This window comes from Symphodus melops (genome assembly GCF_947650265.1).
Source record: "Symphodus melops genome assembly, chromosome: 6".
Classification (NCBI taxonomy): domain Eukaryota; kingdom Metazoa; phylum Chordata; class Actinopteri; order Labriformes; family Labridae; genus Symphodus; species Symphodus melops.
In genome coordinates this window covers 1,864,890-1,887,733 of record NC_136696.1, presented here as the reverse complement: position 1 = coordinate 1,887,733, position 22,844 = coordinate 1,864,890, and the positions used below count along the sequence as shown (strand labels likewise).

General features: G+C 40.5%; 4 protein-coding genes across 6 annotated transcripts in view; 3 read left to right on the top strand and 1 right to left on the bottom strand.

Annotated features, from left to right (window-relative positions):
* LOC306825260 (uncharacterized protein) overlaps nucleotides 1-22,844 on the bottom strand; it is a 154,448-nt gene that overhangs the window by 101,571 nt on the left and 30,033 nt on the right. The gene's annotated exons all lie outside the window — the stretch shown is intronic.
* LOC306825261 (uncharacterized protein) lies at nucleotides 2,627-5,990 on the top strand. 2 transcript variants are annotated; one of them, XM_079345886.1, is made up of 4 exons: nucleotides 2,627-2,825; nucleotides 4,432-5,013; nucleotides 5,182-5,349; nucleotides 5,736-5,990. In XM_079345886.1, exons 1-4 carry the CDS (start codon nucleotides 2,654-2,656, stop codon nucleotides 5,783-5,785), a joined length of 972 nt encoding a protein of 323 aa, XP_079202012.1. In that variant the 5' UTR covers nucleotides 2,627-2,653; the 3' UTR covers nucleotides 5,786-5,990. The 2 variants fall into 2 exon arrangements, with proteins under 2 accessions (XP_079202012.1, XP_079202011.1); XM_079345885.1 differs by having other exon boundaries at nucleotides 4,432-5,097.
* Nucleotides 7,591-22,384, top strand: LOC306825791 (uncharacterized protein; the record flags this gene model as incomplete). The annotated part of the gene is made up of 4 exons (XM_079346747.1): nucleotides 7,591-7,623; nucleotides 9,953-10,618; nucleotides 12,504-12,587; nucleotides 22,041-22,384. Exons 1-4 carry the CDS (start codon nucleotides 7,599-7,601, stop codon nucleotides 22,382-22,384), a joined length of 1,119 nt encoding a protein of 372 aa, XP_079202873.1. The 5' UTR covers nucleotides 7,591-7,598.
* LOC306825263 (uncharacterized protein) lies at nucleotides 16,181-19,134 on the top strand. The gene is made up of 2 exons (XM_079345888.1): nucleotides 16,181-16,379; nucleotides 18,022-19,134. Exons 1-2 carry the CDS (start codon nucleotides 16,208-16,210, stop codon nucleotides 18,762-18,764), a joined length of 915 nt encoding a protein of 304 aa, XP_079202014.1. The 5' UTR covers nucleotides 16,181-16,207; the 3' UTR covers nucleotides 18,765-19,134.

Sequence of the window (22,844 nt, the reverse complement as noted above, 5' to 3'; positions counted from 1 at the left end):
GGGGCAATTTGCTAAGGGCTGTCCGGTCCCTGTATGATCTGAGTGGGAGTCTGGTTCGCATTGCCGGCAGTAAGTCGGACCTTTTTTCCGGTGGGCATTGGCCTCCGTTACGGCTGCCCTCTGTCACCAGTTCTGTTCATAGCTTTTGTGGACAAAAATTCTAGGTGCAGCCAGAGGCCGGAGGGGATTCAGTTTGGGGACCATGGGCTCTCGTCTCTGCTTTCTGCGGATGATGCATTCCTGTTGCCTCTAGCACCTCTGAGGTCGTGTTTCTTGACTGGAAAAAGGTGGCTTGCTCTCTCTGGGTCGGTGGGGAGTCCTTGCCACAGGGGGAGGAGTTTAAGTATCTCGGGGTCTTGTTCATGAGTAGGGGGAGGATGGAGCGTGAGATTGACAGACGGAGCAGTGCAGCGTCCGCAGTCATGCAGTCGCTGTATCGGTCCGTCGTGGTGAAGAAGGAGGTCAGTCGAAAGGCAAGGCTCTCGATTTACCAGTCGATCTTCGTTCCTACCCTCACCTATGGTCATAAGCTTTGGGTCATGACCTAAAGAATGAGATCCCGGACACAAGCGGCTGAGATGAGCATCCTCCGTAGGGTGACTGGGCGCATCCTTAGCGATAGGGTGAGGAGCTCGGTCACCAGGGAGGAGCTAAGAGTTGAGCCGCTACTTCTCCACATCGAGAGGAGTCAGCTGATGTGGCTCGGGCATCTGTTCCGGAGTCTCCCGGACTCCCCCCTACGGAGGTGTTCCGGGAACAAACAAAACCAACAATGGAAGACATCCAGCAATTCATCTACTCTGTCACTGGCATGTGACTCTTTCTTACAAAAACTCTATCAAGCTTTGTTTCAGAGAAGGCTGTGTGCGGCGAGGAGAAATGCATACATGAACAATCGTGTTTTGTTTGCCAACAGCACATGGGAAATGACAATCCTTTTGACCAATCAGCGGACTGCAGTGTTTAGCTCCACCTTTTCAGGTCGGCTTGATATTCATGGCACCCCAACAGAAGGGTCCCAAAAAGGAGGGCGTTACAGGTCGGTTATTTGGGGATGTTTCCCAGGATTAGTGTATAGAAACACCGCAAAATGCGCGCCGTACTGAGATGAACCGATCCAAACCGCTCGGTGGAAACAGGGCTATAGGTTACCTCATTGAAAACAACCCACACCTAAAATGAATTACCATATTTAAGTATAAACTCAGAATCAATTTGCAGATGACACAATTATCCTATTGAAAGATATATCCTTAAATGTATCACTAAATTTAAAAAAGTGTTTCTTCTTTATTCACGCAGAGAAGCTATTGAAAACATTCCTGTAAAAAGTTAAATGAAATACCTTGGCATAACATTATCTAATGATTTGAACAAAAGAAAAAAGAAAAAACATAGGAGGAAAAATATGTACCATGAAATAATCTATTAACTATTGGCTTATTAGAGACCTATCTATCCTGGGTAGAATTCTCTAAACTAAGGTAGAAGGCATATCAAAACTCATTTATCCTTTGTCAGTCGCTCTATGTTTGTCCTCTACTGATCATAAAAAAAACTATTTGGCACAGCCTGATTTATTACGGTTCCATATACCAAGGTGCTTATTCCAAAAACTTGGAATATTGGAATTTTTGATGAGCTGTGACTTTGAGATTTCAAATCTTCCTATCAAGCTCTCAAACTTTCATGAACAAATTTTGCATCACTGTAAAATTATATTTACCCACAACTTCAGACCACATGGCTCCACTTTGTGGAATAATAGAACCAGGACAATCAATAGAAAGATTATGTTGAAATAAAGACTGGCAAAAAGATTGTATTTGTTTTCGATTTAATGGATGAATGTGGCCAATTTTACAGTTCAACAGATTTACTGAAAAATTCAATCGATAAAATATAAATATTGCGAGTATCTTAAATGCCCAGAAATTCCTAAACTGAAAGAGATGCAACTTAAAATATTGAACGTTTCCCAAGATGTTGAAATGTTATGTAAAAGGTTTCATTTGGAAGTAAATCAAGATGGGTTTTTGCTGAGAAGAGCCTGAAACTATTGAGTAACTCTTCTTTTCTTGTTCAGTCACATTTCAGTTTTGGCGGGATCTTTACAGCTGGTTACATATCGAACCTGAGAACCTCTCCTTTGAACTTTTTCAGATTTTGATATGTATGGATGATCTTCCTAAAAGGTGTCCAACTTGGTCAACATAATTATCTTACTGGGTAAATATCACATACATAAATGGAATAAAAGAAAACCCTTCATAACTTATTTTAAAAATGAACAGTTAGGCTACTTAAAGTATTGAGTGTGCAAATATTGGGTCTCCTACAAATTATACAAAGTCATGTTGTTATTCTTAAACTTTTAGTAGTGAATACTTATGTACTTCTTTGTAGTGTGAATGGCAAGTTGCTGCTGTTGTTTTTTTCTTTTTTTCAACGGAATTTTTTTGTTTTAAAAAATATGATGAAATCGGAACAAAACAACTTCCGCACCTCCGTTGTTACCGGTATTTTATAGTGTGACACACAGCGGAAGTAAATAAGCAAGAGCGTCAATTCCGGTCGCAGCTACGTCTCCTTTCAGATTTGCCTGTTGTAGTTCGTTGTATTTTTTAAAGTTGAATAAAATAACGATTATAAAATGAGTTCAGCTGAGAGTCTGAGAGAGTTTATCAACGAGCGACTAACGGCTGCTGCGGAAGACATATTTGTAGTTTTTAAAAGAACTATCATCAAGCACGAGGAAGAGATAGATCGACAGCGCAGACTGCTGGATATCGTTTGGAAACCTCACATCATCTTACACAGAACAGGTGAGGAACTGCCTAACTTATTTTATTTCGACAGCAATGTCTGTTACGGTGTTCTAAACTACGGTGGCCGAGAAGTGCAAACGCGAATCAAGAGCCCCAAACATCTTCATTGAGAGAAAAGGGATTCCTGTTATAAATAATTATATTTCCAGCTCTTATATAGGTAGGTATAGTATATCAGTTATTGTGCTTTAAAAAGAAACAATGAAGGAGAAAAACACTGAATATCCAGTCAGCAAAACAAGTAACATTTTTTTCTTTATCTCTGAATGATAGAGGAAGAATTCAACTAAATAATCAGACTTTTATTATTTAAGTATTAAAGGAGAAATCTGTAAGACATGAACTGTATGAAACAATAAAAGGACCTTAGTATATGATTAGACATTAATGAAACATGCTATGTTGTAGCAGTGGGGGCTCCAGCCTACGTTAGATGGGGGGCATTGAGACTGCTCTGGGGGGCACAGTTTGCGCTCGCGCGCCTTCACGCACCCCTTTGTGGATGTAGCCCAGGGGTCGGCAACCCTCGGTACGCTTGCCACGCTAACGCTAAACTCTTCTTCTATTGTGTTGTTTCCATGACAACTTGTAAATAAATCATTCTCCTGACTGGCGCAAGTAGAAATGCAACAAATATATTTAGCCTTTGTTTTCTCCTTCATTAACGTTTTATATTGAATACAGTAAAAATATGTGAGTTTAAAATGCAATCATCACTAAATGAATAGGATTTTTTTTTACACCAAACACATGATGGAAGTTGGAGGGGCACAGTGCCTCGGACTGTTTCCACTGTAGGCCTGACCCCCTTATAATAACACACCATTCATAGGCTGATAGGTATAATGTGCATTTCCACCTCCTTGGACCTTCAACTTCATCAACTAGGCTATTGTGAACATCTCGCCTGTGAACTGGCGTTAGCTTGTGATTGTCACCTGTAATTGGTGGACGTTTGATGACATCATAAGCCAAACCAGAATTGATGGAGAAAATATCACTCTTTGTAAAATTGGCGTCAATTTTGAGTGACTAGTGAGCTAGTCATGCAAAACACAATCTAATGCGACATTTGACAGCTGTGAATAATAATAATAAATTATTTTTACCCACCGTGATTGAGAAGACAATGTCAAGGTAGGAACTCTATATACTGCCTTGGATACTTTAGATAAATTAACTATTGGGGGTTTCCTAGCATGAAACAAGTTAACAAATCATGGGGTATCCGCTGGGGGGGCACGGCCCGCGAATGCCACCCCATAACGCCAACACTGTTTTGTAGTGCTGAATGGTCTCGTCTTTGTTTGGACCAGAGAAGGTAGACGGTTTTAAGGCACCCCCACATGGCTGTTTTGGACGTCCCTCCATTTGCCAGATATGAGACCAGTTATCAAAGAAAACCAACCTGCTATGTGACACAAGCACAAATCACAACTGTGATGTAAAAAAATTACTTTTAGCCCTATTTGCACATCTTTGTTTTGTCACGTGTTGTTGGATTATTGTCTGTATCAATTGATCTGAAGTTCCTGTCTTTAACAAAGCCTTTGATCTGCTCTGGGACATCTTAGTATAAATGCTTTTGTTTGTCTTCCTCCAGCTCTCCCACAGCAACATGTGTGTAAAGAGGAGGAGGAGGTTCTGACTGACCAGCAGCTCTGTAACCAGGAGAGGAACTCCAGTCCAGACCAAGAGGAGCCAGAGCCTCCACAGATTAAAGAGGAGCAGGAGGAAGACTGCAGCAGTCAGGAGGGAGAGCAGCTGGTACTGAAGCAGGAGACTGACACATTCATGTTGACTCTTACTCATGAGGAGAGTGACCACAGTGAAGTTCAACTAAAGAGTGAACACCAGCTTCTTTCTCACAACTCTCATGATGATGAGGATCAAGATCCCACAGGAAGAGAGCTCGGAGTCTCAGAATCAACTGGAAAATCAGACCCAAAGAAAAACAGTGACAAAAGAAGAAGTCAGAAGAGTAAAACATCAGAGAGTGACTGTAGTCCTCACCAGGGTGAAAACTCTTTTAAATGTGACACGTGCAGCAAATCTTTTAAGAAAAAGTCAGAATTAAAAAATCATCTGAGTGTCCACAGAGGTAAGAAGACTCATACCTGCACGATTTGTGGGAAAATATACAGTTTAAAGTCAAAACTAACTCTTCATGCAAGAAAACACACAGGTGAGAAGCCTTTCTCTTGCAGCACCTGTGGGAAAGCATTCTCCTTGAAGTCAGTGTTAAATAATCACATTCGAATTCACACAGGTGAGAAGCCTTTTGTTTGCAAGACCTGTGGCAAATCTTTCACAACACATGGTCAGTTGACAGAACACATTAGAATTCACACAGGTGAGAAGCCTTTCTCCTGCAACACCTGTGGGAAAGCATTCCGCCAAAAGTTAGGGTTAAAAATTCACATTCGAATTCACACAGGTGAGAAGCCTTTTGCTTGCAAAACATGTGGCAAATTTTTCAGACGTACAAGTAATTTGGCAGGACACATGAGAACACACACAGGTGAGAAGAATTTTTCCTGCAGCACCTGTGGGAAAAGCTTCTCTACGGGATCATCCTTGAAAGTACATGTTCGAAAGATTTGTTGCATATTGGGCAGGTAAGCCCAATATGCAACAAATCTTTCTCAGTTAAAAAGGATTATTGGTCCATATGAAATCACACTCAAAAGCGTTAACAGTGCCCGATGTGTATTTACTGATCACACGAGAACATGTACAGGTGAGAATCATTTATCTGCACTAAAGCATTCTCCATAAAGCCATTGTTAAGATGGCACATTTAAATTCACAGAGGCGAAAAGCCGTTTAGCTGCACAACAATTGCCTCAAGAGGACACGTGACGAATTGCAGGATTTTTGCACTTCTGCATTGGCTTCCTTTTGAAGTCCAGGGGGGTATTTCATCAACGAAGCTAAAGAAAGTCAGGCTCACCTGAAAAAGTCAGACTGACACTAACACCATCTCCCAGTTTTTTCCTTTTACTGCTTAGCTCTGACAGCAGGTTAGCTCCAGCTCTACTCATGGCTTTGTTTTCATTGGCCAGCAAGGCGGCATGTGATTGAGACAGCTGATGATTGATTAAAGAGTACTGGTTCTGTTCTGTACATTTATTTGCATTTTTTTTGTATTAGCATTTTTGAATTTGTGCAATTCAAATGTTTGATTGAAATATTGAACAAGAATAAGAATGCTTTTGCAACAGAATAAATACATGGAATGAGACTAAAGCCTTCTAATAGATTTATACTGAAAGCAAAAGAGTTTCACTTTCATCGTGAAAAATTTCCAAAGTTAAGCTCAAACATGAGGGTACAGAAGATCCTAAATTAAGAGCCGTTTGGGAGTCAAAAGAGTCGACTCTTCTTTGGGAGCAGAGCCAAAAGATCTGAAAAGAGCCAAACTTACCATCAGTCCTTGTAGAGGAATTAGATGTGTGACTTTTGCAAAATGAAGGTTTGTATTCATGATTGATTTTGAACAAAGCTGAGACTTGAGTTTTATGGTCTTTTTTTATTATTATAACATGATGTGAGCGCGTTAACTAACCAGACGGAACGGTCTGTTAGGAGTCTGTTTACGACCCGTCGCACATTCTTTGGAGTTCTCAACATTCTATTATTAACTATTATTAATTCTATTCTATTATTATTATTATTATCTATTATCAACAATCTTTGGAATTCTTTGTCAGTCGCTCTATGTTTGTCCTCTAATGATGAGAAAAGTGAATGCCATAATCTTTACCGTCATAAGGGAAAAAAACCCACTTTCTAAAATAGTCCAATGTTAGCAAAGACTATGTTCATGGTGGTCTAAAGGCCATTGAATTTGAATTGAATGGAGTACTCAAATTAAACTGGATTTAAAAAAAACTATTTGGAACAGCCTGATTTATTATGGTTCCATATACCAAGGTGCTTATTCCAGAAACTTGGAATATTGGAATTTTTGATGAGCTGTGACTTTGAGGTTTTAAAACTTCCTACCAAGCTCTCAAACTTTCATGAACAAATTTTGCATCACTGTAAAATTACATTTAACCTCAACTTCAGACCACATGGCTCCACCTTGTGGAATAATAGAACCAGGACAGTCAATAGAAAGATTTTGTTCAAAAAAGAACAGTACGAGAAAAAGATTGTATTTACTGTTGATTTAATGGTTTAATTTTACAGTTCAACAAATTTACTGAAAAATATAATGTTAATTGCCCCTAAAGAGACTTTTCTCGCATTTGCAAAGCCATCCCACCTCCTTCAAAACTTATGATACAAAATATGTTAACTTATTTAAATGTTTCAGTTCAACTTCCAGATCTGAAAATTTATGAAATGCACATTAGAGAAAGGAAATTAATAATAAGTTTACTGGAAAAGCTTTGAAATACATTTTATTTTCTGATTTTAAGTCGCCTGCTAAGATAAGATTAAATCAAACAATGATAATTAATAAATATTGCGAGTATCTTAAATGGCCAGAAGTTTCTGAACTAAAAGAGATACGACTTAAAATATTGAACGTTTACCGAGCTGTTGAAATCTTACATAAAAGGTTTAATTTGGAAGTAGATCAATATGGGTTTTGCTGAGAAGAGCCTGAAACTATTGAGGAACTCTTCTTTTCTTGTTCAGTCGCATTCCAGTTTTGGCGGGATCTTTACAGCTGGTTAAATATCAGATCTGAGAACCTGTCCTTTGAACTTTTTCAGATTTTGATATATGGATGATCTTCCGTAAAAGGTGTCCAACATGGTCAACATAATTCTCTTACTGGGTAAACATCACAAACATAAATGCAAATAAAAGCAAACCCTCCATAACTTATTTTAAAAATGAACGTGAACAATACTTATTATGCTTTTAAAGTGACGTCTGCAAATAGTGAGTCCCTTAACAAATTATACGAAGTCATGTTGTTATTCTTAAAGTTTTAGTAGTGAATACTTATGTACTTCTTTGTATTCTGAATAGCAAGTGGATGCTGGGTTTTTTTTCAACGTAAAAATGTTAAGAAGAAAAAAAATCTGTTTAAAACGGAACAATAAATCTTCCGCACCTCCGTTGTTACCAGTATTTTATAGTGTGACACACAGCGGAAGTAAATAAACAAGAGCGCCAATTCCGATCGCAGCGACATCTCCTTTCAGACTGATATCAGAACAAAAGTTATTTAAAGTTGAATAAAATAATGATTATAAAATGAGTTCAGCTGAGAGTCTTAGAGAGTTTATCAACGAGCGACTAACGGCTGCTGCGGAAGACATATTTGTAGTTTTTAAAAGAACTATCATCGCGCACGAGGAAGAGATATATCGACAGCGCAGACTGCTGGATATCGTTTGGAAAACTCACATCATCTTACACAGAACAGGTGAGGAACTAAATAATCATACTGTTCTTATTTAAGTCTTAAAGGAGGAGTCTGTAAGACTTGTACTGAATGAAATGATAAAAGCACCTTCTTATATGATCAGACATTAATGAGACATGCTGTGTTGAAGTGCTGAATGGTCTCGTCTTTGTTTGGACCAAAGCTGAGGAACAACAGACTGTAAGGGGGGGGGGGGGGTTGAACGTTTTTGAAACCTTTCAAAGTTGTTGTTTTTTTTTTTTTTTTAAATTAAAATGGAGTTATCAAAACGTTTGCTTTTTTTTGATGTAATAGGGAAGAACATTGGGGATCCAAAGGTAATCAGTTGGAATCCCATTTCTCATCACCATAGTAAAAGTGCCATCTGCTGTTGTTTTATCATATCATCATTGTTGTCGTCTATAAAGTATTTAAAATAAAGTCTTGAACATTTAAATTATGTTTACATTTAGAATTCAATCCAAAACACGTTATTTGTCCCCGGGGGGCAACTCAAAGGCACACAGAGCAGCAAATGAACGACAGTGCAACTATGCTAAAACATTTAACCAATTAACAAAGAACAAAGTGTCAAAGAAGAATAAGTGTCAAGAGTGTTGATACAAAGTTAGAATACAAACAAAGGTAGATACAAGGAGCAGCAGAGAGTAAAGTGTCTATATGTTAGTACAAGTTCAAAAACACAAGTCACAGAGTTAGATTCAGAGGACAGCGACGGAGTAAGATGTAAAAGGACATGCATGCAAACAGATAAAAGCAGACGTACATGATGTAAACAGACTGTAGACTATTGAAACAGATGTAGGGACTGTATGTGCTTGCTCAGGCTGCACATAGTGTATGGGGGAAAAAACTATTTGCATGACGGGATGAAGAGCAATACTGTCTTCCTGAAGGAAGAGGAATAAAAAGAGTGAGTCTGTCACTGTAAATATCTTCAAGACCTGGCAGGCTGACAGTCGCTTTAAAGTTTCTTATCATGCTGAATGGGAAACAAAAAAACCCCCAAACAATCATGTTCTAAGTAAGATTTAAATCAAAAACAAATATTATTAGTATTTGTTTTCTGATGTGACCTGGTTCTAACTATCTAAATGTTTAGAATCACATTACAATATTGTGAAGAAACTGGCTTGAGTTAATCAGATGCTTAATCTGTTTTTTTATAACAGTTGTGCAGAGTAAAGGGTTAATCTGCAATACATTGTCTTGATGTGCAAATATCAGAATCAATAATTATTTTATAACGTTATAATTCAATGTTGTGAAAGTTAGTGAGCCCGTCACGTCAACGTACTATTGACATTATCAGTAAAGGGAACCACAAGTCCTAAATTTAAAGAACATTTTATGTGTGTGTTTAAACATTTTAAATTGTTTAAACACAAACAACAGGCCTTTCTGATTGGTAAGAATTGGACGAGGGTTCTGTAGGGAGGACCAGAGAAGGTATGCGGTTTTAAGGCACCCCCACAAGTCTGTTTTGGACCCCCCCTCCATTTCCCAGATATAAGACCAGTTATCACGTAAACCAAAATGCTATGTGTAACGAGCACAAATCACAACTGTGGGAAAAACAAAATTACATTTAGCCCTATTTGCACATCTTTGTTTTGTTGTTTGTTGTTGGATTATTGTCTGCATCAATTAATCTGAAGTTCCTGTCTTTAACAAAGCCTTTGATCTGCTCAGGGACATCTTAGTATAAATGCTTTTGTTTGTCTTCCTCCAGCTCTCCCACAGCAACATGTGTGTAAAGAGGAGGAGGAGGTTCTGACTGACCAGCAGCTCTGTAACCAGGAGAGGAACTCCAGTCCAGACCAAGAGGAGCCAGAGCCTCCACAGATTAAAGAGGAGCAGGAGGAAGACTGCAGCAGTCAGGATGGAGAGCAGCTGGTACTGAAGCAGGAGACTGACACATTCATGTTGACTCTTCCTCATGAGGAGAGTGACCACAGTGAAGATCAACTAAAGAGTGAACACCAGCTTCTTTCTCACAACTCTCATGATGATGAGGATCAAGATCCCACAGGAAGAGAGCTCGGAGTCTCAGAATCAACTGGAAAATCAGACCCAAAGAAAAACAGTGACAAAAGAAGAAGTCAGAAGAGTAAAACATCAGAGAGTGACTGTAGTCCTCACCAGGGTGAAAACTCTTTTAAATGTGACACATGCGGCAAATCTTTTAAGGAAAAGTCAGAATTACAAAATCATCTGAGTGTCCACAGAGGTAAGAAGACTCATACCTGCACAATTTGTGGGAAAATATTCAGTTTAAAGTCAAAACTGAATCTTCATACAAGAACACACACAGGTGAGAAGCCTTTCTCCTGCAGCACCTGTGGGAAAGCATTCTCCTTAAAGTCAGTGTTAGATAATCACATTCGAATTCACACAGGTGAGAAGCCTTTTGTTTGCTTTTGTGTGTGTTTAAACATTTTAAATTGTTTAAACACAAACAACAGGCCTTTCTGATTGGTAAGAATTGGGCGAGGGTTCTGTAGGGAGGACCAGAGAAGGTATGCGGTTTTAAGGCACCCCCACAAGTCTGTTTTGGACCCCCCCCCCCCTCCATTTCCCAGACATAAGACCAGTTATCACGTAAAACCAAAATGCTATGTGTAACAAGCACATATCACAACTGTGATGGAAAAACAAAATTGCTTTTAGCCCTATTTGCACTGAAGCACATCTTTGTTGTTTGTTGTTGGATTATTGTCTGCATCAATTGATCTGAAGTTCCTGTCTTTAAGTAAGTAAGTAAATTTTATTGATATAGCACTTTTCGCAGGCAGTGGCCACAAAGTGCTTCACAAACAAGGTTCAAACATCACAAGCAATATACAGACAGTACAAAGATCATAGCAGCCCTAAAAGAGGTTAATTAAAAGCCTGGACAAATAAAAACGTCTTCAGTTGACTCTTGAAAGTGTCAACTGAATCAATTGAGCGCAACGATGACGGAAGTTCATTCCAGAGCCTCGGAGCAACGACCTGGAAAGACCGGTCACCTCTAGTGTGATAATGAGCTGGAGGGAACTTCATCAGGTTCTGATCCATAGACCTCAGCGCTCGCACAGGGGCGTAAAGCTGGATCAGCTCACTAAGGTAAGAGGGAGCCTGACCATGTAGGGCTCTGAAGGCCAGAACCAGGATTTTAAACCTGAACCTAAAAGACACTGGCAGCCAGTGAAGGTCTTTCAGAATAGGGGATATGTGGGTCCTCCTATTTGTGCGGGTCAGAATTCTTGCTGCAGAATTTTGAACTAATTGCAGTCTAGAGAGCTCTTTCTTGTTTAGACAAGAAAACAAACTGTTGCAATAGTCTAAACGTGAAGACACAAAGGCGTGGATAATGAGCTCCAAATCATTCTGTGAAACCATGTTTCTAAGTTTGGAGATCTTCCTCAGTTGAAAGAAGCAGTTCCTTGACAGCTGCTTACAGTGCTGCACTAAAGACATGTCTTTGTCGAAGATAACTCCCAGGTTTCTAAGACTAGGCTTCACGGACTGGCCTAGGTCCCCCAAGAACTGCTTAATCCCTGGAATTGAGTCATCCGGGGCGAGAATCAAAGTTTCTGTTTTGTCTGCATTGAGCTGCAGAGAGTTTTCGCTGAGCCATTGTTTAATTTCTATCAGACAAAGCCTTTGATCTGCTCAGGGACATCTTAGTATAAATGCTTTTGTTTGTCTTCCTCCAGCTCTCCCACAGCAACATGTGTGTAAAGAGGAGGAGGAGGTTCTGACTGACCAGCAGCTCTGTAACCAGGAGAGGAACTCCAGTCCAGACCAAGAGGAGCCAGAGCCTCCACAGATTAAAGAGGAGCAGGAGGAAGACTGCAGCAGTCAGGAGGGAGAGCAGCTGGTACTGAAGCAGGAGACTGACACATTCATGTTGACTCTTACTCATGAGGAGAGTGACCACAGTGAAGTTCAACTAAAGAGTGAACACCAGCTTCTTTCTCACAACTCTCATGATGATGAGGATCAAGATCCCACAGGAAGAGAGCTCGGAGTCTCAGAATCAACTGGAAAATCAGACCCAAAGAAAAACAGTGACAAAAGAAGAAGTCAGAAGAGTAAAACATCAGAGAGTGACTGTAGTCCTCACCAGGCTGAAAACTCTTTTAAATGTGACACATGGGGCAAATCTTTTAAGGAAAAGTCAGAATTACAAAATCATCTGAGTGTCCACAGAGGTAAGAAGACTCATACCTGCATGATTTGTGGCAAAATATACAGTTTAAAGGGACATCTGAAACGTCATACAAGAACACACACAGGTGAGAGGCCTTTTGTTTGCAAGACCTGTGGCAAATCTTTCACAGCACATGGTCATTTGACAGAACACATGAGAACACACACAGGTGAGAGGCCTTTTGTTTGCAAGACCTGTGGCAAATCTTTCACAGCACATGGTCATTTGACAGAACACATGAGAACACACACAGGTGAGAAGCCTTTCTCCTGCAGCATCTGTGGCAAAGCATTCCGCCAAAAGTCAGCGTTAAAAACTCACATTCGAATTCACACAGGTGAGAAGCCTTTCTCCTGCAGCATCTGTGGCAAAGCATTCCGCCAAAAGTCAGCGTTAACTGGTCACATTCGAATTCACACAGGTGAAAAGCCTTACTCCTGCAGCACCTGTGGGAAAAGCTTCTCTAGGAGCTCAGACCTGAAAGTACACATAATTCGAATTCATACAGGTGAAAAGCCGTTTACCTGCACAACATGCAACAAATCTTTTACATTAAAAAGTTTTTTGACTAAACACTTGAAAACACACACAGATTAGAGGCTTCTGCGGCACCTGTGGGAAAGGTGTAACATCTATGTAACCGCAATCATTCTCATACAGGTAAAAAGACGTACACCTGCAGTATCTGTTGGACATCACTTACAGCAAAAGGTTCTTTGCATTAACACGTCAAAATTCAAACAGATTAAAAGCCGATCTGGCCAAACAAGCAGCGGATCTCTCAGGGCTCGTGGTGACCATTAGTGCATGACGTAGTGTGTTCGTTCACGGCTTGTACACTGCAACTTGTACCTCACACCTATCCACCCTTAACACACAATACATCATCCGCTTTAGTGCTTCTCTGTGCCTTTGAATTGGGATAAAATAAAGAAGAAGAAGAAATAAATGTAATTTTGTTCATGTATCTTGCTGACTGAGGAGAATCACACTCCTCAGCCTCTCTGGGAAAGTCTATTCCAGGATACTGGAGAGGAGGATCCAGCCATTATTCGAACCTCAGATCCAAGAGGAACAATGTGCTTTGTGGACTTGTAGAAGGCCTTCGACCGTGTCCCCCGTGGCATCCTGTGGGGGGTGCTTCAAGAGTATGGGGTCCAGGGCAATTTGCTAAGGGCTGTCCGGTCCCTGGATGATCTGAGTGGGAGTCTGGTTCGCATTGCCGGCAGTAAGTCGGACCTTTTTTCCGGTGGGCATTGGCCTCCGTTACGGCTGCCCTCTGTCGCCAGTTCTGTTCATAACTTTTGTGGACAAAAATTCTAGGTGCAGCCAGGGGTCGGAGGGGATTCAGTTTGGGGACCATGGGCTCTCGTCTCTGCTTTCTGCGGATGATGCATTCCTGTTGCCTCTAGCACCTCTGAGGTCGTGTTTCTTGACTGGAAAAAGGTGGCTTGCTCTCTCTGGGTCGGTGGGGAGTCCTTGCCACAGGGGGAGGAGTTTAAGTATCTCGGGGTCTTGTTCATGAGTAGGGGGAGGATGGAGCGTGAGATTGACAGACGGAGCAGTGCAGCGTCCGCAGTCATGCAGTCGCTGTATCGGTCCGTCGTGGTGAAGAAGGAGGTCAGTCGAAAGGCAAGGCTCTCGATTTACCAGTCGATCTTCGTTCCTACCCTCACCTATGGTCATAAGCTTTGGGTCATGACCTAAAGAATGAGATCCCGGACACAGGCGGCTGAGATGAGCATCCTCCGTAGGGTGACTGGGCGCATCCTTAGCGATAGGGTGAGGAGCTCGGTCACCAGGGAGGAGCTAAGAGTTGAGCCGCTACTTCTCCACATCGAGAGGAGTCAGCTGAGGTGGCTCGGGCATCTGTTCCGGAGTCTCCCGGACGCCCCCCTACGGAGGTGTTCCGGGAACAAACAAAACCAACAATGGAAGACATCCAGCAATTCATCTACTCTGTCACTGGTATGTGACTCTTTCTTACAAAAACTCTATCAAGCTTTGTTTCAGAGAAGGCTGTGTGCGGCGAGGAGAAATGCATACATGAACAATCGTGTTTTGTTTGCCAACAGCACATGGGAAATGACAATCCTTTTGACCAATCAGCGGACTGCAGTGTTTAGCTCCACCTTTTCAGGTCGGCTTGATATTCATGGCACCCCAACAGAAGGGTCCCAAAAAGGAGGGCGTTACAGGTCGGTTATTTGGGGATGTTTCCCAGGATTAGTGTATAGAAACACCGCAAAATGCACGCCGTACTGAGATGAACCGATCCAAACCGTTCGGTGGAAACAGGGCTATAGGTTACCTCATTGAAAACAACCCACACCTAAAATTAACTACCATATTTAAGTATAAACTCAGAATCAATTTGCAGATGACACAATTATCCTATTGAAAGATATATCCTTAAATGTATCACTAAATTTAAAAAAGTGTTTCTTCTTTATTCACGCAGAGAAGCTATTGAAAACATTCCTGTAAAAAGTTAAATGAAATACCTTGGCATAACATTATCTAATGATTTGAACAAAAGAAAAAAGAAAAAACATAGGAGGAAAAATATATACCATGAAATAATGTATTAACTATTGGCTTATTAGAGACGTATCTATCCTGTGTAGAATTCTCTAAACTAAGGTAGAAGGCATATCAAAACTCATTTATCCTTTGTCAGTCGCTCTATGTTTGTCCTCTACTGATCATAAAAAAAACTATTTGGCACAGCCTGATTTATTACGGTTCCATATACCAAGGTGCTTATTCCAAAAACTTGGAATATTGGAATTTTTGATGAGCTGTGACTATGAGATTTCAAAACTTCCTATCAAGCTCTCAAACTTTCATGAACAAATTTTGCATCACTGTAAAATTATATTTACCCACAACTTCAGACCACATGGCTCCACTTTGTGGGATAATAGAACCAGGACAATCAATAGAAAGATTATGTTGAAATAAAGACTGGCAAAAAGATTGTATTTGTTTTTGATTTAATGGATGAATGTGGCCAATTTTACAGTTCAACAGATTTACTGAAAAATTCAATCAATAAAATATAAATATTGCGAGTATCTTAAATGCCCAGAAATTCCTAAACTGAAAGAGATGCAACTTAAAATATTGAACGTTTCCCAAGATGTTGAAATGTTATGTAAAAGGTTTCATTTGGAAGTAAATCAAGATGGGTTTTTGCTGAGAAGAGCCTGAAACTATTGAGTAACTCTTCTTTTCTTGTTCAATCACATTCCAGTTTTGGCGGGATCTTTACAGCTGGTTACATATCGAACCTGAGAACCTCTCCTTTGAACTTTTTCAGATTTTGATATGTATGGATGATCTTCCTAAAAGGTGTCCAACATGGTTAAAATAATTCTCTTACTGGGTAAATATCACATACATAATTGGAATAAAAGAAAACCCTTCATAACTTATTTTAAAAATGAATGTGAACAGTTAGGCTACTTAAAGTATTGAGTCTGCAAATATTGAGTCTCCTACAAATTATACAAAGTCATGTTGTTATTCTTAAACTTTCAGTAGTGAATACTTATGTACTTCTTTGTAGTTTGAATGGCACGGAATTTTTTTGTTTTAAATAATATGATGAAATCGGAACAAAACAACTTCCGCACCTCCGTTGTTACCGGTATTTTATAGTGTGACACACAGCGGAAGTAAATAAGCAAGAGCGCCAATTCCGGTCGCAGCTACATCTCCTTTCAGATTTGCCTGTTGTCGTAGTTCGTTGTATTTTTTAAAGTTGAATAAAATAACGATTATAAAATGAGTTCAGCTGAGAGTCTGAGAGAGTTTATCAACGAGCGACTAACGGCTGCTGCGGAAGACATATTTGTAGTTTTTAAAAGAACTATCATCAAGCACGAGGAAGAGATAGATCGACAGCGCAGACTGCTGGATATCGTTTGGAAACCTCACATCATCTTACACAGAACAGGTGAGGAACTGCCTAACTTATTTTAATTCGACAGCAATGTCTGTTACGGTGTTCTAAACTACGGTGGCCGAGAAGTGCAAACGCGAATCAAGAGCCCTAAACATCTTCATTGAGAGAAAAGGCATTCCTGTTATAAATAATTATATTTCCAGCTCTTATATAGGTAGGTATAGTATATCAGTTATTGTGCTTTAAAAAGAAACAATGTGAACTAACTACAATGAAGGAGAAAAACACTGAATATCCAGTCAGCACAACAAGTAACATTTTTTTCTTTATCTCTGAATGATAGAGGAAGAATTCAACTAAATAATAATTACTTTTATTATTTAAGTCTTAAAGGAGAAATCTGTAAGACATGAACTGTATGAAACAATAAAAGGACCTTAGTATATGATTAGACATTAATGAAACATGCTATGTTGTAGCAGTGTGGGCTCCAGCCTAAGCTAGGTGGGGGGGGGGGGGCTTTGAGACTGCTCTGGGGGGCACAGTTTGCTCGTGCCTGCACGCACCCCTTTGTGGATGTAGCCCAGGGGTCGGCAACCCTCGGTACACTTGCCACGCTAACGCTAAACTCTTCTTCTATTGTGTTGTTTCCATGACAACTTGTAAATAAATCATTCTCCTGGCTGGCGCAAGTGGAAATGCAACAAATATATTTAGCCTTTGTTTTCTTCTTCATTAACGTTTTATATTTAATACAGTAAAAATATGTGAGTTTAAAATTCATCACTAAATGAATAGGATTTTTTTTTACACCAAACACATGATGGAAGTTGGAGGGGCACAGTGGCTCGGACTGTTTCCACTGTAGGCCAGACCCCCATATAATAACACTCCATTCATAGGCTGATAGGTTTAATGTGCATTTCCACCTCCTTGGACCTTCAACTTCATCAACTAGGCTATTGTGAACATCTCGCCTGTGGACTGGCGCTAGCTTGTGATTGGCACCTGTAATTGGTGGACGTTTGATGACATCATAAGCCAAACCAGAATTGATGGAGAAAATATCACTCTTTGTAAAATTGGTGTAAATTCTGAGTGAATCGTGAGCTAGTCATGCAAAACACAATCTAATGCGACATTTGACAACTGTGAATAAACATAAAATCATCTTGATTTTTTAGTTATTTTTACCCACCGTGTTTGAGAAGACAATGTCAAGGTAGGAACTCTATATACTGCCTTGGATACTTGGAGATAAATTAACTATTGGGGGTTTCCTAGCATGAAACAAGTTAACAAATCATGGGGTAACCGCTAGGGGGGGCACGGCCCGCGAATGCCACCCCATAACGCCAACACTGTTTTGTAGTGCTGAATGGTCTCGTCTTTGTTTGGACCAGAGAAGGTAGACGGTTTTAAGGCACCCCCACATGGCTGTTTTGGACGCCCCTCCATTTGCCAGATATGAGACCAGTTATCACGGAAAACCAACCTGCTATGTGTAACAAGCACAAATCACAACTGTGATGTAAAAGCAAAATTACTTTTAGCCCTATTTGCACATCTTTGTTTTGTTGTTTGTTGTTGGATTATTGTCTGCATCAATTGATCTGAAGTTCCTGTCTTTAACAAAGCCTTTGATCTGCTCAGGGACATCTTAGTATAAATGCTTTTGTTTGTCTTCCTCCAGCTCTCCCACAGCAACATGTGTGTAAAGAGGAGGAGGAGGTTCTGACTGACCAGCAGCTCTGTAACCAGGAGAGGAACTCCAGTCCAGACCAAGAGGAGCCAGAGCCTCCACAGATTAAAGAGGAGCAGGAGGAAGACTGCAGCAGTCAGGAGGGAGAGCAGCTGGTACTGAACCAGGAGACTGACACATTCATGTTGACTCTTACTCATGAGGAGAGTGACCACAGTGAAGATCAACTAAAGAGTGAACACCAGCTTCTTTCTCACAACTCTCATGATGATGAGGATCAAGATCCCACAGGAAGAGAGCTCGGAGTCTCAGAATCAACTGGAAAATCAGACCCAAAGAAAAACAGTGACAAAAGAAGAAGTCAGAACAGTAAAACATCAGAGAGTGACTGTAGTCCTCACCAGGCTGAAAACTCTTTTAAATGTGACAAATGCGGCAAATCTTTTAAGAAAAAGTCAGAATTACAAAATCATCTGAGTGTCCACAGAGGTAAGAAGACTCATACCTGCACGATTTGTGGGAAAATATACAGTTTAAAGGCACAACTGAAACGTCACGCAAGAACACACACAGGTGAGAAGCCTTTCTCCTGCAGCACCTGTGGGAAAGCATTCTCCTTAAAGTCGGTGTTAAATAATCACATTAGAATTCACACAGGTGAGAAGCCTTTTGTTTGCTTTTGTGTGTGTTTAAACATTTTAAATTGTTTAAACACAAACAACAGGCCTTTCTGATTGGTAAGAATTGGGCGAGGGTTCTGTAGGGAGGACCAGAGAAGGTATGCGGTTTTAAGGCACCCCCACAAGTCTGTTTTGGACCCCCCCTCCATTTCCCAGACATAAGACCAGTTATCACGTAAAACCAAAATGCTATGTGTAACGAGCACAAATCACAACTGTGATGGAAAAACAAAATTACGTTTAGTCCTTTTTGCACTGAAGCACATCTTTGTTGTTTGTTGTTGGATTATTGTCTGCATCAATTGATCTGAAGTTCCTGTCTTTAAGTAAGTAAGTAAATTTTATTTATATAGCACTTTTTGCAGGCAGGGGCCACAAAGTGCTTCACAAACAAGGTTAAAACATCACAAGCAATATACAGACAGCACAAAGATCATAGCAGCCCTAAAAGAGACTAATTAAAAGCCTGGACAAATAAAAACGTCTTCAGTTGACTCTTGAAAGTGTCAACTGAATCAATTGAGCGCAACGATGACGGAAGTTCATTCCAGAGCCTCGGAGCAACGACCTGGAAAGACCGGTCACCTCTAGTGTGATAATGAGCTGGAGGGAACTTCATCAGGTTCTGATCCATAGACCTCAGCGCTCGCACAGGGGCATAAGGCTGGATCAGCTCACTAAGGTAAGAGGGAGCCTGACCATGCAAGTCTCTGAAAGCCAGAACCAGGATTTTGAACCTGAACCTAAAGGACACTGGCAGCCAGTGAAGGTCTTTCAGAACAGGGGATATGTGGGTCCTCCTATTTGTGCGGGTCAGAATTCTTGCTGCAGAATTTTGAACTAATTGCAGTCTAGAGAGCTCTTTCTTGTTTAGACAAGAAAACAAACTGTTGCAATAGTCTAAACGTGAAGACACAAATGCATGGATAATGAGCTCCAAATCATTCTGTGAAACCATGTTTCTAAGTTTGGAGATCTTCCTCAGTTGAAAAAAGCAGTTCCTTGACAGCTGCTTACAGTCCTGCACTAAAGTCTTTGTCGAAGATAACTCCCAGGTTTCCAAGACTAGGCTTCACGGAATGGCCTAGGTCCCCCAAGAACTGCTTAATCCCTGGAATTGAGTAGGGATGCTCGATATTGGCTTTTCTACCGATATCCGATATTCCGATATTGTCCAACTCTTAATTTCCGATACCGATATTACAGATACCGATATCACCGATACCGATATATGCAGGCTTTTTACATCAAAACTGTTAGGTAACAACAACATAAAATATCTCCTATGGAATTAACACATTATGCATAATTTTATTGTGATGCCCCACTGGATGCATATCTGAATGAAACATGGCTTTCCAAATGTACACACTGAGAAAAATAAGAGAACAACTTCAATTATGGAAAAAAGTGCCATATTTATTTAGTGTTAGAGAGAAACCTCAACAACAAACAGCCTTAAACAACACCACAGACAATATAAAAAAAGGAAGAGGCATATCTTCAGTCCATTAGTTGTAAACAAACATAGTCAATGAATGACTGGCCATAACTTGTCAAATAATATACTCAAACTGGGCTCAATCTCTTTTGAGAGTAACAAAATCCTCTCTCCTGATGCCTCCAGTACTCCAAAGGGCATCCTTTGGAGGGGATGGCTTCTCCTAGGTATGCATGCACCTAAAGAAAGAATAAAAAAGAGAGACAGGTAATAAATATATAATAGAATTCCTCCATTTCTTTAATATAATTTCTATTATTTATTTTTCTTTGAAGCACTGACTGCCAAATGGTTATTGTATTCATTGTATGTAATGTATATTTTTAATGTGACGCACTCAGCACAGCAGATTACATTTAGTTTGATGATTAAGTTAATCAATTACTCACCTGCGCTGTCTCGCTTGTAGGTGCTTGAGCTGCAACTTCATTCTCTGCAGGGATTTCTTGGTACATGTCCCGCAGGTTCGAGCCTTCTTAGGTGGGCAGTCCTGGTCCTCCCGGCCTGGGTCATCTGCACTTCCACCAGCAGCCTCTCCATTGCTGCCACATTGTTTTTTCTCAGTTGACTCTTTAAGCGACAACTGTGTGGTTTTCTTCGGTTTCGGCTGTTGCTTCTTTTCATCACTTTGCTGCGCAAATGTAGCAACTCCGCGTGATTCTTCTTGACATGGGTTATTAAATGATGTATTAAAGGAAGACACCTTGTTTCCTCCTCGCATAACCGACGCTTTGCAGTCATTGCAAATTGCACATTTATTATCCGTAGTTGACATTTGGAAATAGTTCCAAACCACGGACACCTCATTCACCGGGTGAGCTAACTTGTTAGCCACAAGTCCAGCGTGTCATATTTGTTGTTTAACGTCATCAAGCGCGCGCCCATAAACGTCCCATGCTGCGTTCATGCAGACTCGGAAATTCCAATATCGGTTCCAATATCGGTTGTAAAAATCCGATACCGATATTTCCAAATATTACATTTTTAAGTCAATATCGACATCCCTAGAATTGAGTCATCAGGGGCGAGAATCAATGTTTCTGTTTTGTCTGCATTGAGCTGCAGAGAGTTTTCGCTGAGCCATTGTTTGATTTCTATCAGACAAAGCCTTTGATCTGCTCTGGGACATTTTTGTATAAATGCTTTTGTTTGTCTTCCTCCAGCTCTCCCACAGCAACATGTGTGTAAAGAGGAGGAGGAGGTTCTGACTGACCAGCAGCTCTGTAACCAGGAGAGGAACTCCAGTCCAGACCAAGAGGAGCCAGAGCCTCCACAGATTAAAGAGGAGCAGGAGGAAGACTGCAGCAGTCAGGAGGGAGAGCAGCTGGTACTGAAGCAGGAGACTGACACATTCATGTTGACTCTTACTCATGAGGAGAGTGACCACAGTGAAGATCAACTAAAGAATGAACACCAGCTTCTTTCTCACAACTCTCATGATGATGAGGATCAAGATCCCACAGGAAGAGAGCTCGGAGTCTCAGAATCAACTGGAAAATCAGACCCAAAGAAAAACAGTGACAAAAGAAGAAGTCAGAACAGCAAAACATCAGAGAGTGACTGTAGTCCTCACCAGGGTGAAAACTCTTTTAAATGTGACACATGGGGCAAATCTTTTAAGGAAAAGTCAGAATTACAAAATCATCTGAGTGTCCACAGAGGTAAGAAGACTCATACCTGCACAATTTGTGGGAAAATATTCCGTTTAAAGTCAAAACTAACTCTTCATGCAAGAACACACACAGGTGAGAAGCGTTTCTCCTGCAACACCTGTGGGAAAGCATTCTCCTCAAGGTCAGGGTTAACTGATCACATTCGAATTCACACAGGTGAGAAGCCTTTCTCCTGCAGCACCTGTGGCAAAGCATTCTACTTGAAGTCAGGGTTAAATAATCACATTCGAATTCACACAAGTGAGAAGCCTTTTGTTTGCAAAACCTGCGGCAAACCTTTCAGAAGTAAAAGTAATTTGACAGGACACATGAGAACACACACAGGTGAGAAGCCTTTCTCCTGCAGCACCTGTGGGAAAAGCTTCTCTAGGAGCTCAGACCTGAAAGTACACATAATTGGAATTCATACAGGTGAAAAGCCGTTTACCTGCACAACATGCAACAAATCTTTCCCATTAAAAAGGTATTTGACTAGACACTTGAAAACACACACAGGTTAGAGGCGTCTGCAGCACCTGTGGGAAAGGTGTAACATCTAAGTAACCGCAATCATTCTCATACAGGTAAAAAGACGTACACCTGCAGTATCTGTTGCACATCACTTACAGCAAAAGGTTCTTTGCATTAACACGTCAAAATTCAAACAGATTTAAAGCCGATCTGGCCAAACAAGCAGCGGATCTCTCAGGGCTCGTGGTGACCATTAGTGCATAACGTAGTGTGTTCGTTCACGGCTTGTACACTGCAACTTGTACCTCACACCTATCCACCCTTAACACACAATACATCATCCACTTTAGTGCTTCTCTGTGCCTTTGAATTGGGATAAAATAAAGAAGAAGAAGAAGAAATAAATGTAATTTTGTTCATGTATCTTGCTGACTGAGATTTTCTTGTCCATAAATCAATATTATTTCTTTAGTTTTATCGTCCTCTTTTACTCTTTTGGCCTTAGTTCTC